Consider the following 20,607-nt stretch of genomic DNA (forward strand, 5'->3'; position numbering starts at 1 on the left):
ATGTTGATGCAGTGTTCGGCAAACAAACAAGGTTCTTTGCTAAAACCTCATCTGAGGCCTTTCTGTGTGGAGTTTGCATCTTTTCCCTGTGCTTGCATGGGTTTTCTCTTGGTTCCCCAGATTCCTTCCACGGTTCCTGCTCTTTCTAAATCTGCTGTAGGTGAGGATGTAAGAGTGGTTGTCTATTTCCCTGTGTGTTAGCCCTGTGACCGATCGGTAACAGTCTGCCCACTCTACCCTTGGATTGGCTTGTGACAGCTGGTGTAGACTCTGGCTCTCCTGCAACCCTAAGCTGGATAAGTTAAGAAATCCAAAGAAGTAACTTGGTTTGGAAAGCTCCTTCTCTCTTTCCAAGGACTCTGAAAGCTTATTCAAGCACACAAAAAGCAATTATTAAGACAAAACTAGTTCTCATTTGGACCCTCCTTGCAAAGAAAGATCATTACTGCAAAAGAGAAGTGTATTTACCAGCCTCAGAAACTAATTGTCGCAAATGTGTTATTTGATATATAACCACTTACAATAATAAAATAACAAATAGTAAAGTTAAAGTAAAAACCATTGAAGCTGTGTGACATGAGGACAGATTTCTTTTAAGGAACCTAATAAATGCTTTTCTGGAGATATCCTGGATGTTTGTGCACACTGGTAGTTGTTTACCTTCCAGTGCTCACTAGCTTAAGGTCATAGTCTACCTTTTTGAACACATCATCCTTTAAATATATGACGGGTTTACTTCCCTGACTCACCGTTGCCATAACAAGATGACTCTATTATCTCAAAGCTGTGACATTTGTAAGTTGATACAGTGGGAGGAAAAAAGGGGGAAAAAAACTAACAGGGAATTGAAATACAGCTTCTGGTGAGGGCTCTCACTGTGAGTCAGAAGCTTCGATTTATGGAAGATGGGGGTTGCTCAGATAGTCCTCAGGGGCATGATGCACATGTTCATTCAGGCATGTAAATTCACACCATTGGTGCAAGGGGACAAATTTGCAGGTTTCAAGAAAAAGCTGCTGTTTATGCTTTCTTTTTAAAGACCGGCCAAACATGACAAAACCAGATATGATTTGGAAGGGTATAAACTAAAGACAAGAGGAATATATATTGCTGTTTTATGCACGTGGCATGACTCATACTTGTGTACATACACATAAACTGTCACTGCTGGCACAAAGAAACTGTTTCTCATCTCATAAAATGAGATGAGCTCTAGGCACATCTTTTACAACTGCAGCATTTACAAAGACAAAACAGAAAGTAGTAATTTACCTTTGTCTTCTATGTTTCAATTTAAAAAGCTCCATTTACTGTGTCCACAGATTGTATACGTGCATTTACGATTGCTCCTCTGTGATGACACCTGAGCCACAAGAACAAAACACAACGTGACACTTCATGTGTGGGTGGGCTGGGAGGAGGGAGGCAAAGTTTCTGCATGGTAAGAAGACTTAGTCAGCCACCCCCATGCAGCTTAGCTGGCTCATAGACACTAACTCACAGCTGCTGTTGGTACTCCGTGTGGTTATGCTTGAGCTAAGTCAACCGCACAAATAAAACGTGTGAGATAAGAAGAAGAAAAACAACATCCACAGATGTTTGTTGTGGGGCTAAAAGAAGAATAGAACCGGAAATGTGACATGAAACTCAAAGGGGAAGCATGCTGTGAAATATGTTAAATAGGTTGAAAAAATGAAACTTCATGTAAAATAATTGCAAAACAAGTCCTGGTTGAATTTGAATAATACCAAGCAGGTTTCTAAATGTCTAATTCTGTTACCCCAAATATAGAAAAATAAAGCCAGAGAATTTGTGTTTTGATTGTGGCAAAGACTATTAAATTGCCACATAACATTCATTGCAGGATGTTTGTTGATTTGACCTTTGACCTGAATGGAGATTAAGATTTGAGATTGTGCTTGTTCTGAATGAACATGTGCTGCAGATAAATGGACAAGTGGGAAACTGGCAGAAGAGCACAGAGTAGGCAGATTCATGGTGAGACAACAGAAATATGTCAGCCTTCTGGCAATGTGAGAGGACACCTGGAAGTAATGTAAGCAGGCCTCCCCAACCCACCTTCCTAACTCTGCTCTCCGATTTCTCTTTCTTCTCTCTGTCTCATCCTATCTCCCACCCTCTCTTTGTGACTCATCACTAGAACCTTAATCACCAATGAGTGGGAACTGCCTCCACCTTCCATGAAGCAGGAGGCTAAAATCAGGGCCAATATTCTGGTGCCCCCTGCTGTTTATTGTGTGGCATTGCATTAACAAACACGTGGCTATGAGATTTCATGTGTTCTTGTTTTCAGGGGAGCAAATGAAATAATCTGAGCTTCCTGTGTGCAGTTATGTACTTAAAAGGGGCACTCAATCAGGTTCAGACAGAGTCACAGTGGTGTACCATTGCCCATAATAGTTTTATAATCGATGTGCCCTAATCTGGCTTGGTGGTTTCTCAGTCTTAAACAGTAAACCATCTCAGTAAATGATGATGGTTTGTCCCCTGACGCTCTTGAGTTATACAGAAGCACAATAATCCATACACAACAGCAAAAAAAAGAAAAGTCTGATGGCAGAGCAATATTTGGGTATTACAGTTGGATCCAGAAGTATATGGACAATATAACATTTTTGTTATTTTGCCAATGAACATCATCACTGTAAATTTAAATTAATTTGAAATAAAATAATCAAGATGTGACTGACGTGCAGATTTCATCTCTAATTCAAGTGACTTAACAAATATACCTTGTAAAAATATATAACTTTCTAGAAATAACACCATTTATTATATATAGTTATTCATTTTCAGAGGCTAAAATGTTATTGGACAAACTAATATAGGGGAGACCAGGTATGGTTGTAACATGGGGAGAGTTTTAACGCCCCAAATCCCACCAATTGGGGATGAGATGGGACTCATATGATTATTTCAGTGTTTACTCACTTCCATTCCTGATTTCACATGGTGTTTGTCATGGCTGGAAGCAACGGCGTTTAGATTTTATTGAGAAAAAAATTATTTTGATGTATGAAAGTAGTTTAGCGGCACTAAACTTTGTTTAGTAATTAAACAACTGCGGTTAAAATAATATGACTTGCAGTATATTAAATGGTAGTTTCTTAGGCACATTGTGATGCATTTCCCCCCTGCTAATTTTGAGCCACTCTGCTAATACAGTTAGTTAAACAATGACTGACAGGGGTAGGTTGGATTGTAATTGATTGTTTTGAAAGTGTTAAAACCATCCGATTCCCCAAAGTATGAATAGTTTATTGCTTTTACATATACTTATACGTATAGTTTTACAGTATGGCTAGATAGTCGAAAAGAAAGACTGATAGAGGTGTGCCTGCTGATTTTTTTTTTTTTTTTTTAAATCACAACAAAAGCATCTGTTAAGGTCTCAAAGTAGGGCAAGTCAGTCAAATCAGTAGCAAAGCAACATGGGCTCTGCCACGTAACACTAAGCAGATACTGCAAATCATCACAAAAGCTGATGGAAGAGTAACAGAAAAAAGAAGCAACAATGTAAAAAGACTATCTAAGGGAAAAATAAAGGCAAGTGGGAGAAAAAGAAAGAGAAAACTAATGGTGAAGATTCTGAGACCTCAGACGATGAAAACCTTTAGATTGTCTGTATGGAGCCGTACAGACAATGAAAAGGTTGCATGGAAAGTTTGGGTAAAATGTACCCTGTGTGGTCTTTGGACCCACCAAGCCTGCACTCCAGGGCTACCAATATTTGTCAAGTTTGTGAATCTGATTAAGAATATACATGCAAAATGCTGTAAAAATAGAGGATTCATGATTGTGATGATAGAACCCAGCTGTGTTGGCCAGCCTCCCATGACACCACGCCCATGAACCCACTGGTCCAACCATACAGTGCAGCCACGCCACAGACCACAGAGACCTGTATTTTTTCGCACAGGTGCATTGTACTAACTGTTTATTAATTTATCATGGTGTTATGAAAATTTGTTCTATTAAACTAATTTACACACCCACACACACCAGATTGCATTTGAGTTATGGTCAGTCAGAGAGAAATAGAGACAGAGACTCTGTTTTTGTTTCTTTTGTCTAATTATTACAATTCTCCCCACCATGTGTTACAACCAACCCCAGTATTGGCGTAGGTTGTAACAAAGGAACGCCATGTATTTAACATGAACACACAAGGTCTGTGGTATTCTTGCAAGTCTTTGAATAGATGTCATTTATTGGAAACAAAAGTGGGTATTTTCTGTAAAAGTTTAAGAACTCTAGGGCAAAAATTAATTGAGTTACAGGTGCTGAACCAAAAAGTGTTACAATCACACCCGTCTCCCCTAATTTTACATATAAAATTCCAGCAACTTAAAGATTTTTTTAAATGTTGGAACAAAAATTGTATCTATGGACATCACCAATTGCTTTCTTTTCTTTCTTGAGAGGCATCATCCACCATTAGGTGCTGCTTGTTTATGCATGTCTCTGTCTTCAGTAACCACTGGGTTGAGATGACAAAATCAGGTGACTTACTTGGCCATCCATTTCTCATGTTAAGAAACTCTTGGATTCCTTTTGCTGTACACTGTGGCTCATTATCCATTTGCACAGTAAAACACTGTTCAATCAGTTTTGGAGCATTTGGCTAAACCTGAGCAGACAGTATAGGTCGCTGCGTAACACAATATACACTTCAGAAGACAAGCAGAGAAAATTACCTAAGAGAGGAATTACTGGGGCTGAATTCACAGGTAGACACTGATTGTCATTGAGCAACCCAGTATCATGGCAAAACATGTAATAGACATGTTGGTCAACCATGTCCATTTCACACTTTGGTTCCAAAACTTGAAATGTACACGTATGCAGAAGTTGCATTACCAGCAGGGGGAGATAATATATTTAAAGCCAACAAGTCAATAGTGAACAAAAAGTAAATACACAAATTAAGGACGTTCCAAGGTCCTCAATCGCTCAAAATTATTAAGCAAGGCGGTATTTCCATGTAAATGTGTTAATAATGCCTGTTTAAATATTTTCTTGTGATTATTTCCATGTTGGCTTGAAATAAAATATCTCCCTCTGTTGTTACTGCAGCTTACTGCAACTTCTGCATGCGTGTCTTTTTCTCACAGAGGCTAAGCGTGAAATGGACATGGTGGACTGGCATGTCTATTTGCTGAGATATTGCATTAATAATCTGGAGACTGGCTCTCTGAAATTTAACATGAATACTGCCAGGAACTAACACTGGGAACTCAAATTTCAAACCAGAAAAGCCAGCTTAAATTTATAAAGAGAAGAGAAAAAATGGAGAGGAAATTTTGCAGAAATTAAATGTGTGAATAAATGGTTTGTTCAATTTCATGCATAGTGAAAATCATTTTTCTTGTGGCTGGACAAAACAAAACTCAGGGAGCGAGAGTGTGGGCAGACGTGGCCAAATAGAAATACTAATCAAGTAACTCATTATTTCAAAAGTAGGGTAGACCCAGACCTGGATCAGCTTCCTCCTCGTGCACAAAAGCTGGAACAACACAACAGACAAACACCATCAACATCATCAAACCTACATCCAGTATCAGAATTTGCAGAAATTTGAACAACTTCACCACCACCCTACTGGTGACCATGGAAAACAACCATCATCTTCACCAGCACATGAGAGATTGCTGGAGCGACTACATGTTTTCTGTCCTCTCATGTCACCAGATTGGGAAAAGAGTTTAATCCAGGAAGGAGTGAAACTATCACCACAATGGGCATTGTTTAGGTCGTGGATCCTGTTAGAGTCAAATTGTTAAATGTTGCCATTATTGTACTTAAATTTGTAAGTCTTGGTTCAAACTGTATGATCAAAGACATTTCTTTGTCTCTGACCCCCTCCCCAGCCTGTTGAATGGTGGGGGAGGCTGTAGTGTTTTATTATAGGCACATCCTATGTGAGGGTTCTGTTTTCTTGTTTAGTAAACTTCCTGCCTTTATGACCCTTTTGGTGAGCAGGAGGTCACACAAACGCACCCCCAAACACACACACTCACTCACGTGCACATACACACACACACACACACACACACACACAGATGCTCGCACACACACTCACACACACACACACAGTGTTTTAACCTTTTGCACCATAGGGGGTTTTTACAATGAGTGTTTGTGTAGACTGTGTGTCACAGAAATAAAAGGCTGCAGGGGAAGCTGGTTCTTTGGACTCGTTTGACACCAAGGGCAGAGGACTGCTGCCGTCCGACTCCCCTTGCTAGCAAGTAAAATCGATCGATTGCTGTTCATCTTGCTTCATTAACGGGAATAAGTTTCTGAACCAGCGGGGCCTGTGGAAGCACAGATCCAGATAAAAATATTGCTTTATCAACCATGGCCTGAAAATGAAGTTGCAAATCACCTACCAGACCCAATTACTTTGTGGCCCAGTCCTACTCATTTCAATCCACTTATTTCTAGTGGAATTTAAACCAACAACTGTGGAGATTTTTAAAAAAAATTAAAGTGTAGATCTGGTTAAGAGTTAGCAGTGGATTGCCAGATAACAACCAACCAGATAACAAGACCAAGAGCATATACTAACACCATAATTACACTGTGTGACAACTTCATCACCACAGAGGCTCAACCTTTCCAAGGTATCCGCTTGTGTTCAGCCAGACAGTAAGACAGTTGTGGATTATTTTAACTGTCTGATGTAAGTACAATCAAAGCACACCAGCAGCAGAATTGGAGACACTTCCTAAATCACAAACTAGGAAGTACATCTGCAAGATCACTTTCTGAAAGGTCTAAGACCCGATGTACAAACATATGTACACAATCACTGTGTGCAATGAGAATTGGTAAGCCTGTCTAAGTCGGACAGCTTTGCCATGAAGGGAGAAATGGCAAAAGAAGAGACTGAGAGAAATAAGAATAAAGACAAAACTGAAGCAAATCTCCAGATGGCAAAGCTCACAAACATGGACGTGGGAGAGGCAGAGAGACAAATAGGGATAGCTGCTTTCACTGCTGGGCCACCGCTGTTTAGGAAGGCACAGCCTTATTTGCAAATGTGTTTTGTGAAGTTTTCCTGCAAATAATGTTCTGATAAAGACAAAAGACACCAGACAAATAGTAGATTTATCTGTTTTTGGTTATTTATTTAGCTCCTATTGTTTTATGTCATCCCCATCCTTGCCTTTTTATGTATCTTACCTGTACTGTATTTTCTCTACAGAACGTTTTTTGGTTTCTCTTCTGTCACTCCACTGGAGGAACCTGGTCTATCTGGAGTTATGAACAACACAGGAACTCCAGAAACGGCTGTGGCCTTCATTAGGGTCATAACATATAAACCAATTTTTGTTTAAGTAAAGGACAGGAAACAAAAAAAGGAAAACAAAATTTCAAATTAACCAATCACACCTTCATAGGTAAACCAGCTGATGTATAACAGATTGGTATTGGTTAACTGGTTAAGTCACAGCCCAGGTGAATACTGGACTAGACCATTAACCATAAAAATGGGGGGGAGGAAAATATAATCCCCACCTATCTTAATATAATACATATGAGAAATACACAAAAAGAATGTTAGAATAATACAGAAAAATGGTAAAATGATTACAAAAGAAAAATTTTTAAAAAGAAGTCAGTACAACAGTCTGATGAGAAAACAAGAAAACACCATAGATGGAACCACATTTGTGAAAAGGTCCTTGTTTATGCCTCTAGGGTGTAGACTCATAAAACGAGTTGTCTAAAATGCTTCTCCTTTTTGCTGATAAAATAAATAAATATTACCCAGGCAAAAATAAGGGACAAGGCAAAATAACTGGTTAAAAATAATAAAATCAGAAAAGGTACAGTTCACAAAAACTCATTGATAGAAAAATCCTCATTCATACCTCTAGGGTGTAAACTCTTAAAACAGAATATCCAGAATGCTTTTTTTCCAGATAAAATAAATATTACCACCTCTTTGGCTGAGTTTAATGGCTTCAATGCCTAGAAAGAATAAAGGTCAATTATGGTGTTTCTCATTGAAATGTCTTGCAACCTGACAGGTTAGATCATTTCTCTTGATTGAACTTCTGTGTTCATTAATTCGATCTTTCAGAGAGCGGGATGTTTCTCATATATATTTTACTGCAATGGCACTGTATCATGTAGATTACATATTTAGTTCTGCATGTAATAAAGCCCTTAATGGCAATGGCTTTGTCACTGGTAGGGTCTTTGAATGGTTTTACATTTTTGGTGTATTGACAATTTATGCATGACCCACATTTAAAATTACCTTGTAGGTTATGGCTTATCATGATAAGGTTTCTTAAAGGGACTCAGACGCAGGCCAGGTTTTTCTTAGGCAAAAGACAGTGCGTTTATTTACAGTGAACAAAACACAAAGTGAATATATACAACATGCAGGGGAAAAGGGGGTCCGGGTCTCCAGAGTCCATGGGGAAACAAGGGTTGGAAAGAAGTGCTCCACACTTTCTGTACAAAATTCAGCTCCTCTCCACTGCCGCTCCTCTTGTAGTCCGTTAACCATAGGGTGACCAACCATCACGTCCACTTTTCACGTTCTGTCCGGGGCGTCCGGAGAGATTTTCGAGATTGATAAAAATGTCCGGGTTTTCCTATATTCCGACAGAGGACCTATGTGTGAGACTCCATCCCCAAACTGCTGTTTTGTGAGCGCTTGTTCTGCGCTCACAGACGGGACAGACAGCGCGCAGCAACGCGCCTAATGGTGTTTAAAAGATCTCAAAGCGCAAGTGCATCTTTTCAAGCGAACTCCAAAAGAAATTTCCCTCGTACCGACCATAGCTGGATTGGCCATCAGGCATGCCCGGTATGCCCGATGGTGATTTTTTGTTTTTACAGGTGGATGGTTTTGTTGTTGTTGTTGTTGTTGTTGTTGTTGTTGTTTTTGTAACAGTATAAACAATGAAAGGTGGTGGATTGGCCAGATGCTGGCCGATGTGTAAAAATAACTCCGCCACAAGTGGTGGCTGTGGCAGAGCTTCCACAGAGGCCAGGTGGATGAGGGAAAGGGGAGGCAGGAGGAGGAGAGACCCGAGGCGGCCGCCGGTTCGAGTGTCAGGTGAACTGAACTTCAGGTAAGAAGTTATGACCTGCAGTCTATCTGGGTCAGATATAAACCAAGTTTAGGTGTAGTTTATTTTCGTTGTGCTGACTTTTTACAGTCAGTTACAATAACCCGTACTGCGTACTAGCTAGCATGCGTACTAGCGTACTAGTACTGCGTACTAGCTATCAGTAACATCATAGCACCGCTGGGCGGGTGCTATGATGTTACTGATAGTGATATGATATCGGTTTGGATATGTGGTGAGAGGGAAACATGAAGATGAAACCAGGAGATGTCCTTACTGAATCATCAGAGCTGAACAGGTGATGGAGAAACAGGGTTACCTTTAAGGTGACATGAATGAGTTGAAGGGAAGTTATGAACTGTTTCTGAGAGACAAATAACACCAGGATCCTTTTCTAAGTAGCTGTGCAGGGGCGAGTCTAGCAAAGTTTTGCCAGGGGGCCAGGTAGGGCATTAACAGGGAATGGGGGGCTCAAAGAAATACTTTTCTTTCTTATTCTCATTTAAAATGTCTCACTTTTAATACATAATTATCTGAATCTTACAACCAAAGTTTTTATCTGACATGAAATGTATAGAAATCATACATATACCAACAAGACAGTGTACATCACTGTCACAACAGCGTTTATTTTCATTCAAAGGCTTTATGGCTTTTCCTATAATACCTGATGTGCCGGTCTCTAGTCAAAATGCCCTGGTCAATTTTTTGTCCCAGTCCAGCCCTCATACCGACCTAGTACTGGTAAAAAAAAAATTATGCAGATGAGGCATTATTTCTGTACCATTATTTAATTCCAGAGGTTTTTAAGTTTTGTTTTGTTTTGTTTTTTGCACTTGTTGACTTGTAAAAGCCTATATGACATATTTTATTTCATAATTCATTAACCACACAGAGAAGGCATCATTTAAATATGTTAAATATGTTTCTTTAAGCAAGTTCTTCATGACTGAGCTAAGTGTCCTCTTTTTTGGAAATCAAAATATGGTCACCCTATATTAAGAAGGGACCGTATATTAAAAAAGGAATGTCTTCCTTTAATAAAGCCTGTTTGTTCATCTGATATAATAGAAGAGAGAACTCTTTCCAAGCGGGTTACTAGCAGTTTGGATAAGATTTTAAAGTCTACATTAAGAAGACTTATTGGTCGATAGGAGCTACAACAGGTAGGATCCTTTCCTTCTTTATGCAGTAATGAGATAGAAGCCTGTCTTAGTGTCTGAGGGAGAAAGCCTTGTTTCAATGACTCCTCAAAAACCGACAACAGCTAAGGGGCCAGTTTTATGTGAAATTTTTTATAAAATTCGGGGGAGGACCCATCGGGACCAGGGGACTTTCCAGACTGTAAGGATTTGAGTGATGATATAACCTCTTCCAAAGTGAGGGGTGCATCAATTTCTGCTGCTGTTGAGGTTGCAATTGTAGGAATATCCAATTTGTTAAGAAACTGGTTCATATCTATAGAATTAGAGGGGAACTCTGATGTACACAGAGCACTGTAAAATGACTTAAAGATTGAGTTGATTTCAGTTGGACCAGAAGTCAAAGTTCCCGATTCATTTTTAATTTGCAAAATTTGGCGAGATGCCGATTGATGACGTAGTTGGTGGGCTAGCAGATGAGAGGCTTTATCACCATGTTCATAATAGTTGCCACGGGACTGTAATAACAATTGCTCTGCATCATGGGTCAAAAGGAGACTGAACTCCTTGTTAGGAGATTGTAGGTTAAGACACTGCTTATATATTTCAGGTGAGGGAGTTTGAGCGTATTGGCGGTCTAAAGCTTGAATTTTGGCAGAGAGTTCATTTTGCTTAGCTTTCTTTGATTTAGATAGGTGAGATGAATAGGAAATAATTTGGCCTAAGGTAAGCTTTAAGTGTCTCCCATAGTAGAGAAGTAGAGATGTCCTCTGACAATTGCAGATGAGATATAGTCACAGAAAGGTGAATCAGACAAGAGTAGAGAATTCAACCTCCATGGATGATGAGGTCTATAGCCAGGGGACAAAGCCATATCCAGAACTAATGGAGCATGATCAGATATAACAATTAGAAGATATTCAGAGTTGCAAACTTTAGAAGCCACGGAGCCATTTATAAAAAAGTAATCGATGCAAGAATATGTGTGATGAACATTTGAAAAAAAGGAATATTCTCTGGCTTGGGGATTAAAAAACCTCCAAGGATCAATGTATCCATTTTGGGTCATAAAGTCTGAGAAAGCCCTGGACATAGCAAATGATGCTTTAGAGCCAGTGGCAGATTTGTCTAAAGCAGGGCCAATAACGCAGTTTAAATCACCTGAGAAGATCAGGAGGTGCGTATTTAAGTCAGGAATCATCCTCAAAAGATTATTAGCAAACAGAGCGTTGTCAAAGTTTGGGGCATAGACGTTCACTAAAACAACTGGGTTATTCATGAGGGTCCCTACCACAATTAGATATTGTCCATTTTTGTCAGCAATCAATTTAGTAAGAGAAAAATGTATTTTATTCCTAATTAAGATTGCCACTCCTCTGGCTCTACTGTCAAAGTCTGAGTGAAACATATGACCTATCCATGGAGGTTTAAGTCTTTTATGATCTTTGACTTGCAAATGAGTCTCCTGGAGAAAAGCTACATCTGCGTTGAGATGTTTTAAGTGACTGAGAACCCGGGATCTCTTTACGGGACCGTTCAAGCCTTTCACATTCCAAGACAAAAATCTAACAGTACTATTGCTAGTGCTATAACCAGCCATATATATGTTTTACTGAAAACTGGTTTATGACAAGATGACCGTACATGGGTCATGTACGGTCATCCCCCCCCCCCCCCCAAAAAAAAACCCCACATACAACCAAAGCAAACAAACACAGGAACAATAACGCAAGGTGTAACAACCACATCTGTGGGCCATAGCTCCCCCCACCCCACCCACTTGGTCCCATTTCCGAACTAAGGTCACCGCAGTATATCCCCAACAACTTCAACCTCCTAGTCCAAACTCCTGCTACATAGAAACTCCATACAACTTTAACTTTGGAGTATTAAGTATATATACCAGTATAAATCAAACATCCTAGGGATCAGTGAACATTAATTCAAAATATTACCAAAGAAACATAAGAACCAGGTGTTAAGACAGTGACAACTAGTATACCATGAAGTAACAGAAATATACAGTGCTTGCCTGCCTTCTCTGTAATCGTCCGATTGCCTGTAAGTCAGCAGGGATTCAAGTCACTTTACTCGCAGCTGTCAGTCACTGTGGCCTTAAAGCTTCAGCTTCGTTCCTCAAGTCCTGCACGAACTTATCGGCTTCTGAAGCAGACGTAAGCCACTTTTTCTCCCCTGTGGGCAGTATGATGCGCAGTTTAGCCGGGAAGAGGAGCGCAGGTTTAAATCCCCGCTTATAAAGTTCAGACATTGCATCTTTAAACTCAGCTCAGTTCCTCACCACCTCGGGGCTGTAATCTTCATATAGTCGGATCCTATGGCCGTTGTAGCTGAGTTCGCTTTTCTTACAAGCTTCACGGATTACCAGGTCTTTTATTTGGTACCGGTGAAATCGCAGAATAACCAGCTGTGGTTTCGCCGATTTCGGAACTGGACTCCGGTGCGCCCTGTCCAGCTTCGGCAGTGAGGGAAGCACCTGCGCTCCGAAAACATCGACGAGGAGCTGAGAGAAGAAAGCTGTGGGGCGTGGACCTTCTATGTCCTCAGGTATATTCTGCCTTCTGCTGCGACCTTCCAAGTCTGCCACATTGGATTTTAGCCAGTTGTTGTCTTTGCGAAGCGTAGAGCATTCAGACTCTAATTGATCCAGACGTTGGTCAAATTCAGTGTATGTCGACTCTAAAGAGTTAATGCGTTGACCATGGTCCTGCACTGCAGACTGCACATTGTCTAACTTAGAGGACAAGTTCTCGAAGGATGACTTAAAGTCTGCTAGCCAGGCAGCTCTATGCTCCTCGAGCATTAAGCTAATCTCAGCTGCAGTTACAGGTGCCGCAGGTGTCGAAGTTTCTCGGTCTCGTTCTTGTTTGCCCTTTGACTTTGACAGTCTTTGGATCTTGGGTAGTCGACAATGGCAAGAGACATCCAAAACTGGGATTCAAAATCTCAGACAAGTAGGTTCGCAAGGTAAATGCTGAACCGTGTAGCGGAGCAGACCTAAAACACGTCTACTCAGTAAATGCCATTACCGGAAGTCCAACCATTTTAAACTTTATAAAAGTTAAAGGTAAAGGTATATAATTCAAGATAAAATTTAAGTGTGTAACCGCACCTCCACCTAGGGATGGGTATCGAAACCCGGTTCTTGTTGAGAACCGGTTCCCACTGTTTCAATTCCTTGGAATTGTTTGCAATTTTGCAAACGATTCCCTTATCGATTCCAGTCGCCCCGAATGACGTCACCATGTTGCGGAGCGTCATTTACCTGGCAGGGCGCCTAAGCGGCTCAAACGCTCAAAAGTTTGGTTATACTTTACGAGAACGGATGACAATGGGACAACTTGCAATACTTGCAAAGTAGATATTTCATTTAAAGGAGGAAACACTACGAATATGCAAAAGCATTTGCTCACAAAACACGCGATAACCTTAAATGAATGTCGTGTTTTTAATTCCGCTCCGGACTCGTGAATCTCAACCCAGCAGCAGCGGTAACGTTTGCACATCCTCTCCTGTTAATGCGGCAGGTAAATAATCAACTAACAGTGCATATTATGTTAGCGCGATCTGCCTTATTACAAAACATACCATTACTGTGCGCTGCATTTAGGTGACCATGATGAGAGAGACAGACAGAGTCTGGCTGGCAGTTCTCGCTGCAGTCTACCGGTAGCGTCTCCTTTCAGGCCAGGATAGACGAATGTCACCGAGCAGTGACTAAGTTTGTGGTCAAAGCCTTGCACCCATTTGCCACAGCAGATGCCCCCGATTTTCGGTAAGTGAATGTGTTTAATTGTAGGCAGGGACATTACTGGATATTCTTGTGTAATTGCCACAGAATAATTTATGTTATGTTAAGAATATTTATTTTATTATTTTACATTTACAATTTTTTTTCCTGGGGACCCTGTGACACCCCATTGAAGAGCCGTAGGCTGTGGACCTCTTAAGATCTCACTGTTGGGTTTGTAAGGCCATGCTACTCCTAAATTTCTATCTTGTTCAAAGAGAAGATATAAAACAAAGTTCTAAGCTAATCGACCTTAGTGTTCTCCTTTTTAAAAAATAAGAATCGATAAGAGAATCGATAAGAGAATCGATAAAGAATCGAATCGTTAAACAGAATCGAAAATGGAATCGGAATCGTGAAAATCTTATCAATACCCATCCCTACCTCCACCTAGTTTGGACTCAATGGTGCATGTTTCATTGCCAATGTAAGCTCCAAAGTGGAACCATTAACAGTTCCTGATATCCTGTTCACTGAGAACCTGAGGGTCAAACAGAGGAAACAGAACACTGACTCAGCAATGGGACATACATCATTACAGAAAATATCATCACCCTCATAAAAGTCAGCCTGTTTGTATCTGTCTAAATGTATTTACTGTGTACTTTCACACTAACTCTCATTATGACATCATTGCAAATTATGATGCATTGCAATGCTGAAACTATATTTCCTGTTTGTCTCCAAGAGTTCAGTCAATACTGGCTAGACAAACCAGATCAGATGTAATAAATCTCTCCATTTGAAATGAAGCAAGACTGAGCTCAATATATAACTAGATTATAAACAACTTTGTGTAACTAATACATTTGCTCTTAATAATAAAGTACTATAGAGTAAAATAGTGTTTTTATTTAAAATTAAATTATTCAATAATAAATTACTCTAGTAATGTTTGAAAAAATAAAATGTTTTTTTAAAAAATGCAGAATTTATTCTACAACATTATTTAAGCACAGAATTCTTTATTTCAATGCGTGTGGCTCTTGTGGTCCTCCATCGACCTTTGACTGAGCTCTGACGAGAAATCTCCCACTGATTTGATTCTCAGCTCAGTGACACCAGACAGAACAAATTCCATGGAAAAAGTCCACAGCTGAGCCAGTGATACAATAAAGGAAAACACAGCAGGAATTATCTTTTAACTATTTTTACTTTTCTGTTAAAGGTTTTCACATAAAAGATTTTTTACATTTACTCTAGTGTTAGATCATATTAAATTAATAAACATATGAATTTAACTTTAAAAAAACAAACAAATGAAAACTGCTGCAAATCTTTTTCTGGCAAAGTAATTTAAGAAAACCAGGTTAGTGTTTCTTAGAGACACGCGGGTGTTTTATCATTTTTACAAAGTGTGCAGCTCCTCGCAGGTTCACTGAAAATAAACAGGTTTTGGTTCTGTAAGGGATGACTGATGGGATAATAAAGCTGAATCCATTTGTTTCTCAGTGAAATCAGCTCTAAACTTTGATTTATACAGCTGTGGATATAAAATGAGCTGGAGACCTGATTCTTCCAGAATCCTTTTCAAACCCAAACTTACGTTTCCATAAATCTGACAGAAAGTCAGTCTGAGCCTCAGAGACAGTGAATACGATTATCGTTAGATCTTCATCTTATAATATAAAGCACATTGAGGCGACTGCTGTTGTGATTTGTTGTTGTGATATATAAATTCTGTTTTTCCTCACATACATGTAACACAGGCTTTATCAGGCTATTGAACATTGTAGGTCCACAGAGGTTGAAACAGATCAATTCAATTTTTTCAGTTTTCATGGATAAACAAAGTTGGGTATCGTCTGCATCGCAGTGAAAATGTGTGCTATCCCAGGGGCAGTATCATAATTAATCTGGAACTCCATAATTAACCTTAGTGTGTGAAGAGAACTCCCATTTACAGTCCATTACATATATATGATTCAAACCGCTGCAGCGCCGTACCTACAGCATGCAATGTATAACCTTCACTAAAGCGGTTTCTGTAGCAGGACAGCAGAGTGAAGACTTTTTTTAAGCACATGATATGTCATTTATATAATTAAGTAGAACTTGAGCCATGAATCTACTGATGATTCCTACCAAGCTCTTCATTAAGTGGTTTGCAGGCCGTTCTTTAGTACAAACTCAACTGAGAATGTGGCAACTAAACGTTAAAACCACAAATTTTCTCTTTGGACTTCAGTGCCCCTTCATTTGAGTCAGATGTTGTGCCTATCCAACACAAACCAAACAACTAGGTTCTCATTTATAAACAACATTTATGGCACTTCCCACTCCCATTTCTAAAATCTTGATGTAATTGTGATGTGACCTTTCTACAAAACCTGACTTTGCCTTCTCCACATCTGGATGCCTACAATTTATTACATCCTTGTTCTGATCATAAAGGCCCATGTTCACGATATTAAAAAAAGAAAAGTTAAACCAGATTAATCAAAGCCTCAATTTCAAACAATATCGCAACATTCATTTGGAAAGCTGCAGATTTGTTGAGTTTAATTTTAATTAAATAATCGCAAGTTCACAACAACAGTCAACCAAAAGCGCTTTGACCCTACAATAATAAATCTGATTGTTGCAAACGTACAAATACTGCAATAACACTTGTGCATGCAGACCTTTTTCTTGAACAATTACAGTTGAATGTGAGAGTTTGCCAGTGAATACAAGGCTGATCCACATAAATGCCCTTCCTGGTGGTTTATTAAAGGGAACACTGCATCTGGAAAAAAGTGCATATGAGGATGTATTTTTTTTTTTCAAACCTTTCAGATTCCTGTGAAACATATTTTCCCCTGCACTTTTTAATAAATAGGACATCAAGCTTTGTCTTTTGACCAGGAGCTGTGAATGCATCTCTTACAAACTGTTACGCTCCTATCAAAACTCACCACCTTTTTTAAGCCTGTTTTGATTTGGTTCTAGAACAAAGAAACATTCTCGCTCATTGTATCCTCTTCATTGTAAATGATTGTATGTTTTATCAGTTCCATTTCCAGCAACAGCTGATCAGTCAGAGAAGGCCATTGTGAATCACGATGTGTTTGCTGACTCATCGTTTTCTACTTTGCCTGAATGTGACTCTGCAGACCCAGGCGGATGACTCTCTGCTGTGTGCAGCTTCATGTGTCTCTTTAGATGTCCCGTAACAGTGAAACGTTTCTCACAAACAGAGCAGCTGAACGGTTTTTCTCCTGTGTGAACCCTCATGTGGATCTTCAGGCTCCCCTTTTGGGCACAGCTTTTCCCACAGATATTACAGCTGAATGGTTTTTCTCCTGTGTGGACTCTCATGTGTTTGGTTAGGTCTCCTTTTTCTGCACAGCACTTTCCACAGAAAGGACAGCTGAAGGGTTTCTCTCCTGTGTGAACTCTCATGTGCTTCTTTAGGTCTGTTTTCTGAGCACAGCCTTTCCCACAGACGGAGCAGCTGAAAGGTTTCTCCCCTGTGTGGTACTTCATGTGTCTGTTGAGATGTTCTTTAACATGAAAACTTTTATTGCACACTGAGCAGGTGAACGGTTTCTCTCCTGTGTGGATCCTCATGTGTCTGGTCATGTTTCCCCTCCCACTGAAATTTTTCCCACAGAACAAGCAGCTGTATGGTTGCTCCCCAGTGTGACATCGCATGTGTGCCGTTAAGGAGCCACTGTCTTTAAATGACTTATCACAGTCTGTGCAGGGAAATGGTCTCTCTCCTGTGTGGTCTCTTATGTGTCTGTTCAAATTTCCCTTAAGGCTAAATCTTTTCCCACAATATGAGCAGGGAAATGGTCTCTCTTTGACTGCAGTGCCAACATCACTGTCAGGATTTTTAACATCTCTACCTGACTTTGTTTGTGTCCAGTCACAGTCACTGTCATCAGTTTCAGTCGAGTCCAGAGAGTTGTCTTCACTAACAGGCTGTAACAGTGGATCTGGATCTGAGTTCCTGTCTGCTTCTGGTCCTCCCTCAGAGCCTCTGCTCTCCTCAGTCCAGCAGTGATGAAGTTGTGAGGACTCAGGCTTCTCCTCATCATCTTCACTCTTCACGTGCACAGGGCTGAATGTGAACGTGGTGATTTCAGCCACCTGCAGGTCCTGAAGCTGTTCTCCTGTCTGACTGGCCCAGGCTTCTTCCTCTTCCTCTTTAATCTGTGGGTGCACTGGGTCTTCCCCCGGGTCCAGACTGGAGCTCTTCTGGTGTTCACGGGAAACTTCATCTTTGCTCCCCAACAGCTGCTGAACATCTGAAGGAAACACTGAAACAAAGACACAGAATGTGATCTCAGTTCTCTCTCAATCCTAGCAGAAATATGTTGTACTATCATATATGTCATGATGTCCACTACAGATTACAGATTGTTATGCAGAAGAAGCACCTCGGGGTCAGTTTGTGACACTATCATAGGCACATGACTAATTTGGATGCCAAGAGCCAGAAGCACACTTTCTTAACCCTGTGACACTTAAACCTATCTCTGTTTTGGAGAAAGTAAGAGAGCAGAGGAAACAGAATGAGAATAGTTTTGATCTGTGTGATTATTTAACTTTACAATGTGGTGCCAAATCACAAAACGTTGACTCAAAGTGCTTTATTTTACAAAAGGTAAAGATCCTACACTGTTAAAGAGGAAATCAGGGGCTCAGGGAGGGGCGGCCATCTGCCATGACCAGCTGGGTGTGAGAAATCAGAATCAGAATCAGAAAGACTTTATTTATCCCCAAGGGGCACTTAAGATACAACAGAGCAGCATGACGTTGAAGATAAAAGAAGAAAGAGAAGAGATGCGAGCACAGCGAGTGAGGACTTCAACCTTTCTGGGGTAAATAACTAAGTATGTAATTTGTGGCACATGTGAAGTTGGATTAATAATCAGCTGCCTTTCTCAGAGTCTTTCCTTCATGTTGTTCTGGTCCAGCTCAGTGCAGCAGCTTATGAACCAGGTCTTCGCCTGCTGCAGACTCTGGTCTAATGGAACTATCACCAGATGTGGTCCATCACAGAGAAGAACATCTAACTAGCTGATAGCAGGACCACAAACACTCTGTAGAGGCGCCTAGTTTATGCTCATGAATAGAGGGTGTGCACCAAAAGCCAGCACTGATTCTGAAGAAAGTTTTTTTTTAATATATTTTTTTGGCTTTATTAGATAGATGCACAGTGAAAACTGACATGAAAGCGGAGGGAAAGACATGCGGCAAAGGGCCGCAGGTTGGACTCAAACCCGGGCCGGCGACACATTTCATGGCAAAGTTAGGTATGTTCTTGGGCCAGTAACAGTGAGAAGTCTCACAATTTATCTTTATCAGTCATGTGGTTGGATGTAGAGTTGGAGTCACATTAGGTAGCTCTAGAGGATTTACAACAAGGTGCAAAACAGTGGGTACACTTGAGACCAGAAAGGTCAGATTAGACTTTACCAGAAAACATCAATTGAAGATGGCAGTTCTGGAAACAAATATAAGACAGTAGTGAATGTTTTATATTTCATATCTTGTCAGAGTCTGATTCACAGTGACTTTCCTGTTGCTGCACTACAGTGTTTACTCTCTTAAAACTAGAAAATCTCAAATTTGCTGATTATCATTACAGGACAACACTAAAGTGTGACAAAATACTCAAGTCATAGAGACAAATTTGGATTCATTTTTCTTAAATTTACCACAATTTTACATTCTAAATCTTATAATTGTCCAAACTGGTGTGAAACCCCCTTGCAGAACATGAGAAAAAAAATAAGATCGAGAGAAAAACTGAACTCATTTCTTTCTCTCATCAATAATTTTACATTGAATCTGCTGGGATGCATGTTCGATCATTTACCGGCAGCTGGTTTCCTGTCGTGTGACCTTGGAAAGAAATATAAGTGTGGGGAAGTTAGCTGCAGGGTGAGTGGACAGCAGTGTGTGTCATGTCACAGCGAGCCGCACAGAAACAACAGCGGCGCAGAGAGAGCAATTCACAGGTGCGGTTTCCTCAACTGCTTTTCTTGCAGGCTCTACACTACACTTCCCGTCAGGCTGTGCTGCGCTGCCTCCCAGGAGTCGTGGTTACAGTCTGCTAACAGCCTCCTGCTGTTCGTGTTTCCTCTGAAAATACCGCTTCACCTCTCAACTCTTGCGCGCGGACATCAGCCGACAACGCGAGCTCGACTCGGCTGTTTCCGGACACTGACCTGCCGCGTGCAGCCGGACTTCGGGCTTGAGCACGGCATCGAGCAGCCTCCTCTGGCGGAAGATCTCCCGCTCTGAGCGCTCCATTCTGTCCTGGTACTCCGCCACGGTCTTCTCCAGCAGAGCGACGATCTCCTCCGCGGCCGCCGTCAACCGCTCAGTCAGCAGCGCTCTCAGCGCCGGGAGCTCGGCTGCTTCTTCTCCCTTCTCCAGCCGCACCAGGAAGTCTTCGGCGGCGGCGCTGATCCGCTCGTGGACCAACACCCGCAGCAGCTGCACGGTGCACATTTTGCGGCTTCTCCCCGCCGGGAGCCTCCGGGACAAAGAGAGCCAGTGGGAAGGTAAACACGCTGCGAGTTCCGCGTCGAGGAGCGCGGAG

General features: G+C 40.8%; 1 protein-coding gene across 1 annotated transcript; it reads right to left on the reverse strand.

The window, feature by feature from the left end:
* Window positions 1–15,530: 15,530 nt before the first annotated feature.
* LOC106098120 (zinc finger protein 660) lies at window positions 15,531–20,551 on the reverse strand. The gene is made up of 2 exons (XM_025902256.1): window positions 20,231–20,551; window positions 15,531–18,313 (listed from the first exon to the last, which is right to left on the reverse strand). Exons 1-2 carry the CDS (start codon window positions 20,514–20,516, stop codon window positions 17,106–17,108), a joined length of 1,494 nt encoding a protein of 497 aa, XP_025758041.1. The 5' UTR covers window positions 20,517–20,551; the 3' UTR covers window positions 15,531–17,105.
* Between the last annotated feature and the right edge of the window lie 56 nt (window positions 20,552–20,607).

This window comes from Oreochromis niloticus, linkage group LG22 (genome assembly GCF_001858045.2).
Source record: "Oreochromis niloticus isolate F11D_XX linkage group LG22, O_niloticus_UMD_NMBU, whole genome shotgun sequence".
Classification (NCBI taxonomy): Eukaryota; Metazoa; Chordata; class Actinopteri; order Cichliformes; family Cichlidae; genus Oreochromis; species Oreochromis niloticus.

Bases quoted from the DNA above. Each gene is read 5' to 3' on its own strand.
- LOC106098120 (XM_025902256.1), bottom strand. From the start codon at position 20,516: ATGTGCACCGTGCAGCTGCTGCGGGTGTTGGTCCACGAGCGGATCAGC. The intron at 18,314-20,230 runs GTCAGTGTCCGG...TCTTTGTTTCAG, and splicing joins AGTCCGGCTGCACGCGGCAG to TGTTTCCTTCAGATGTTCAG.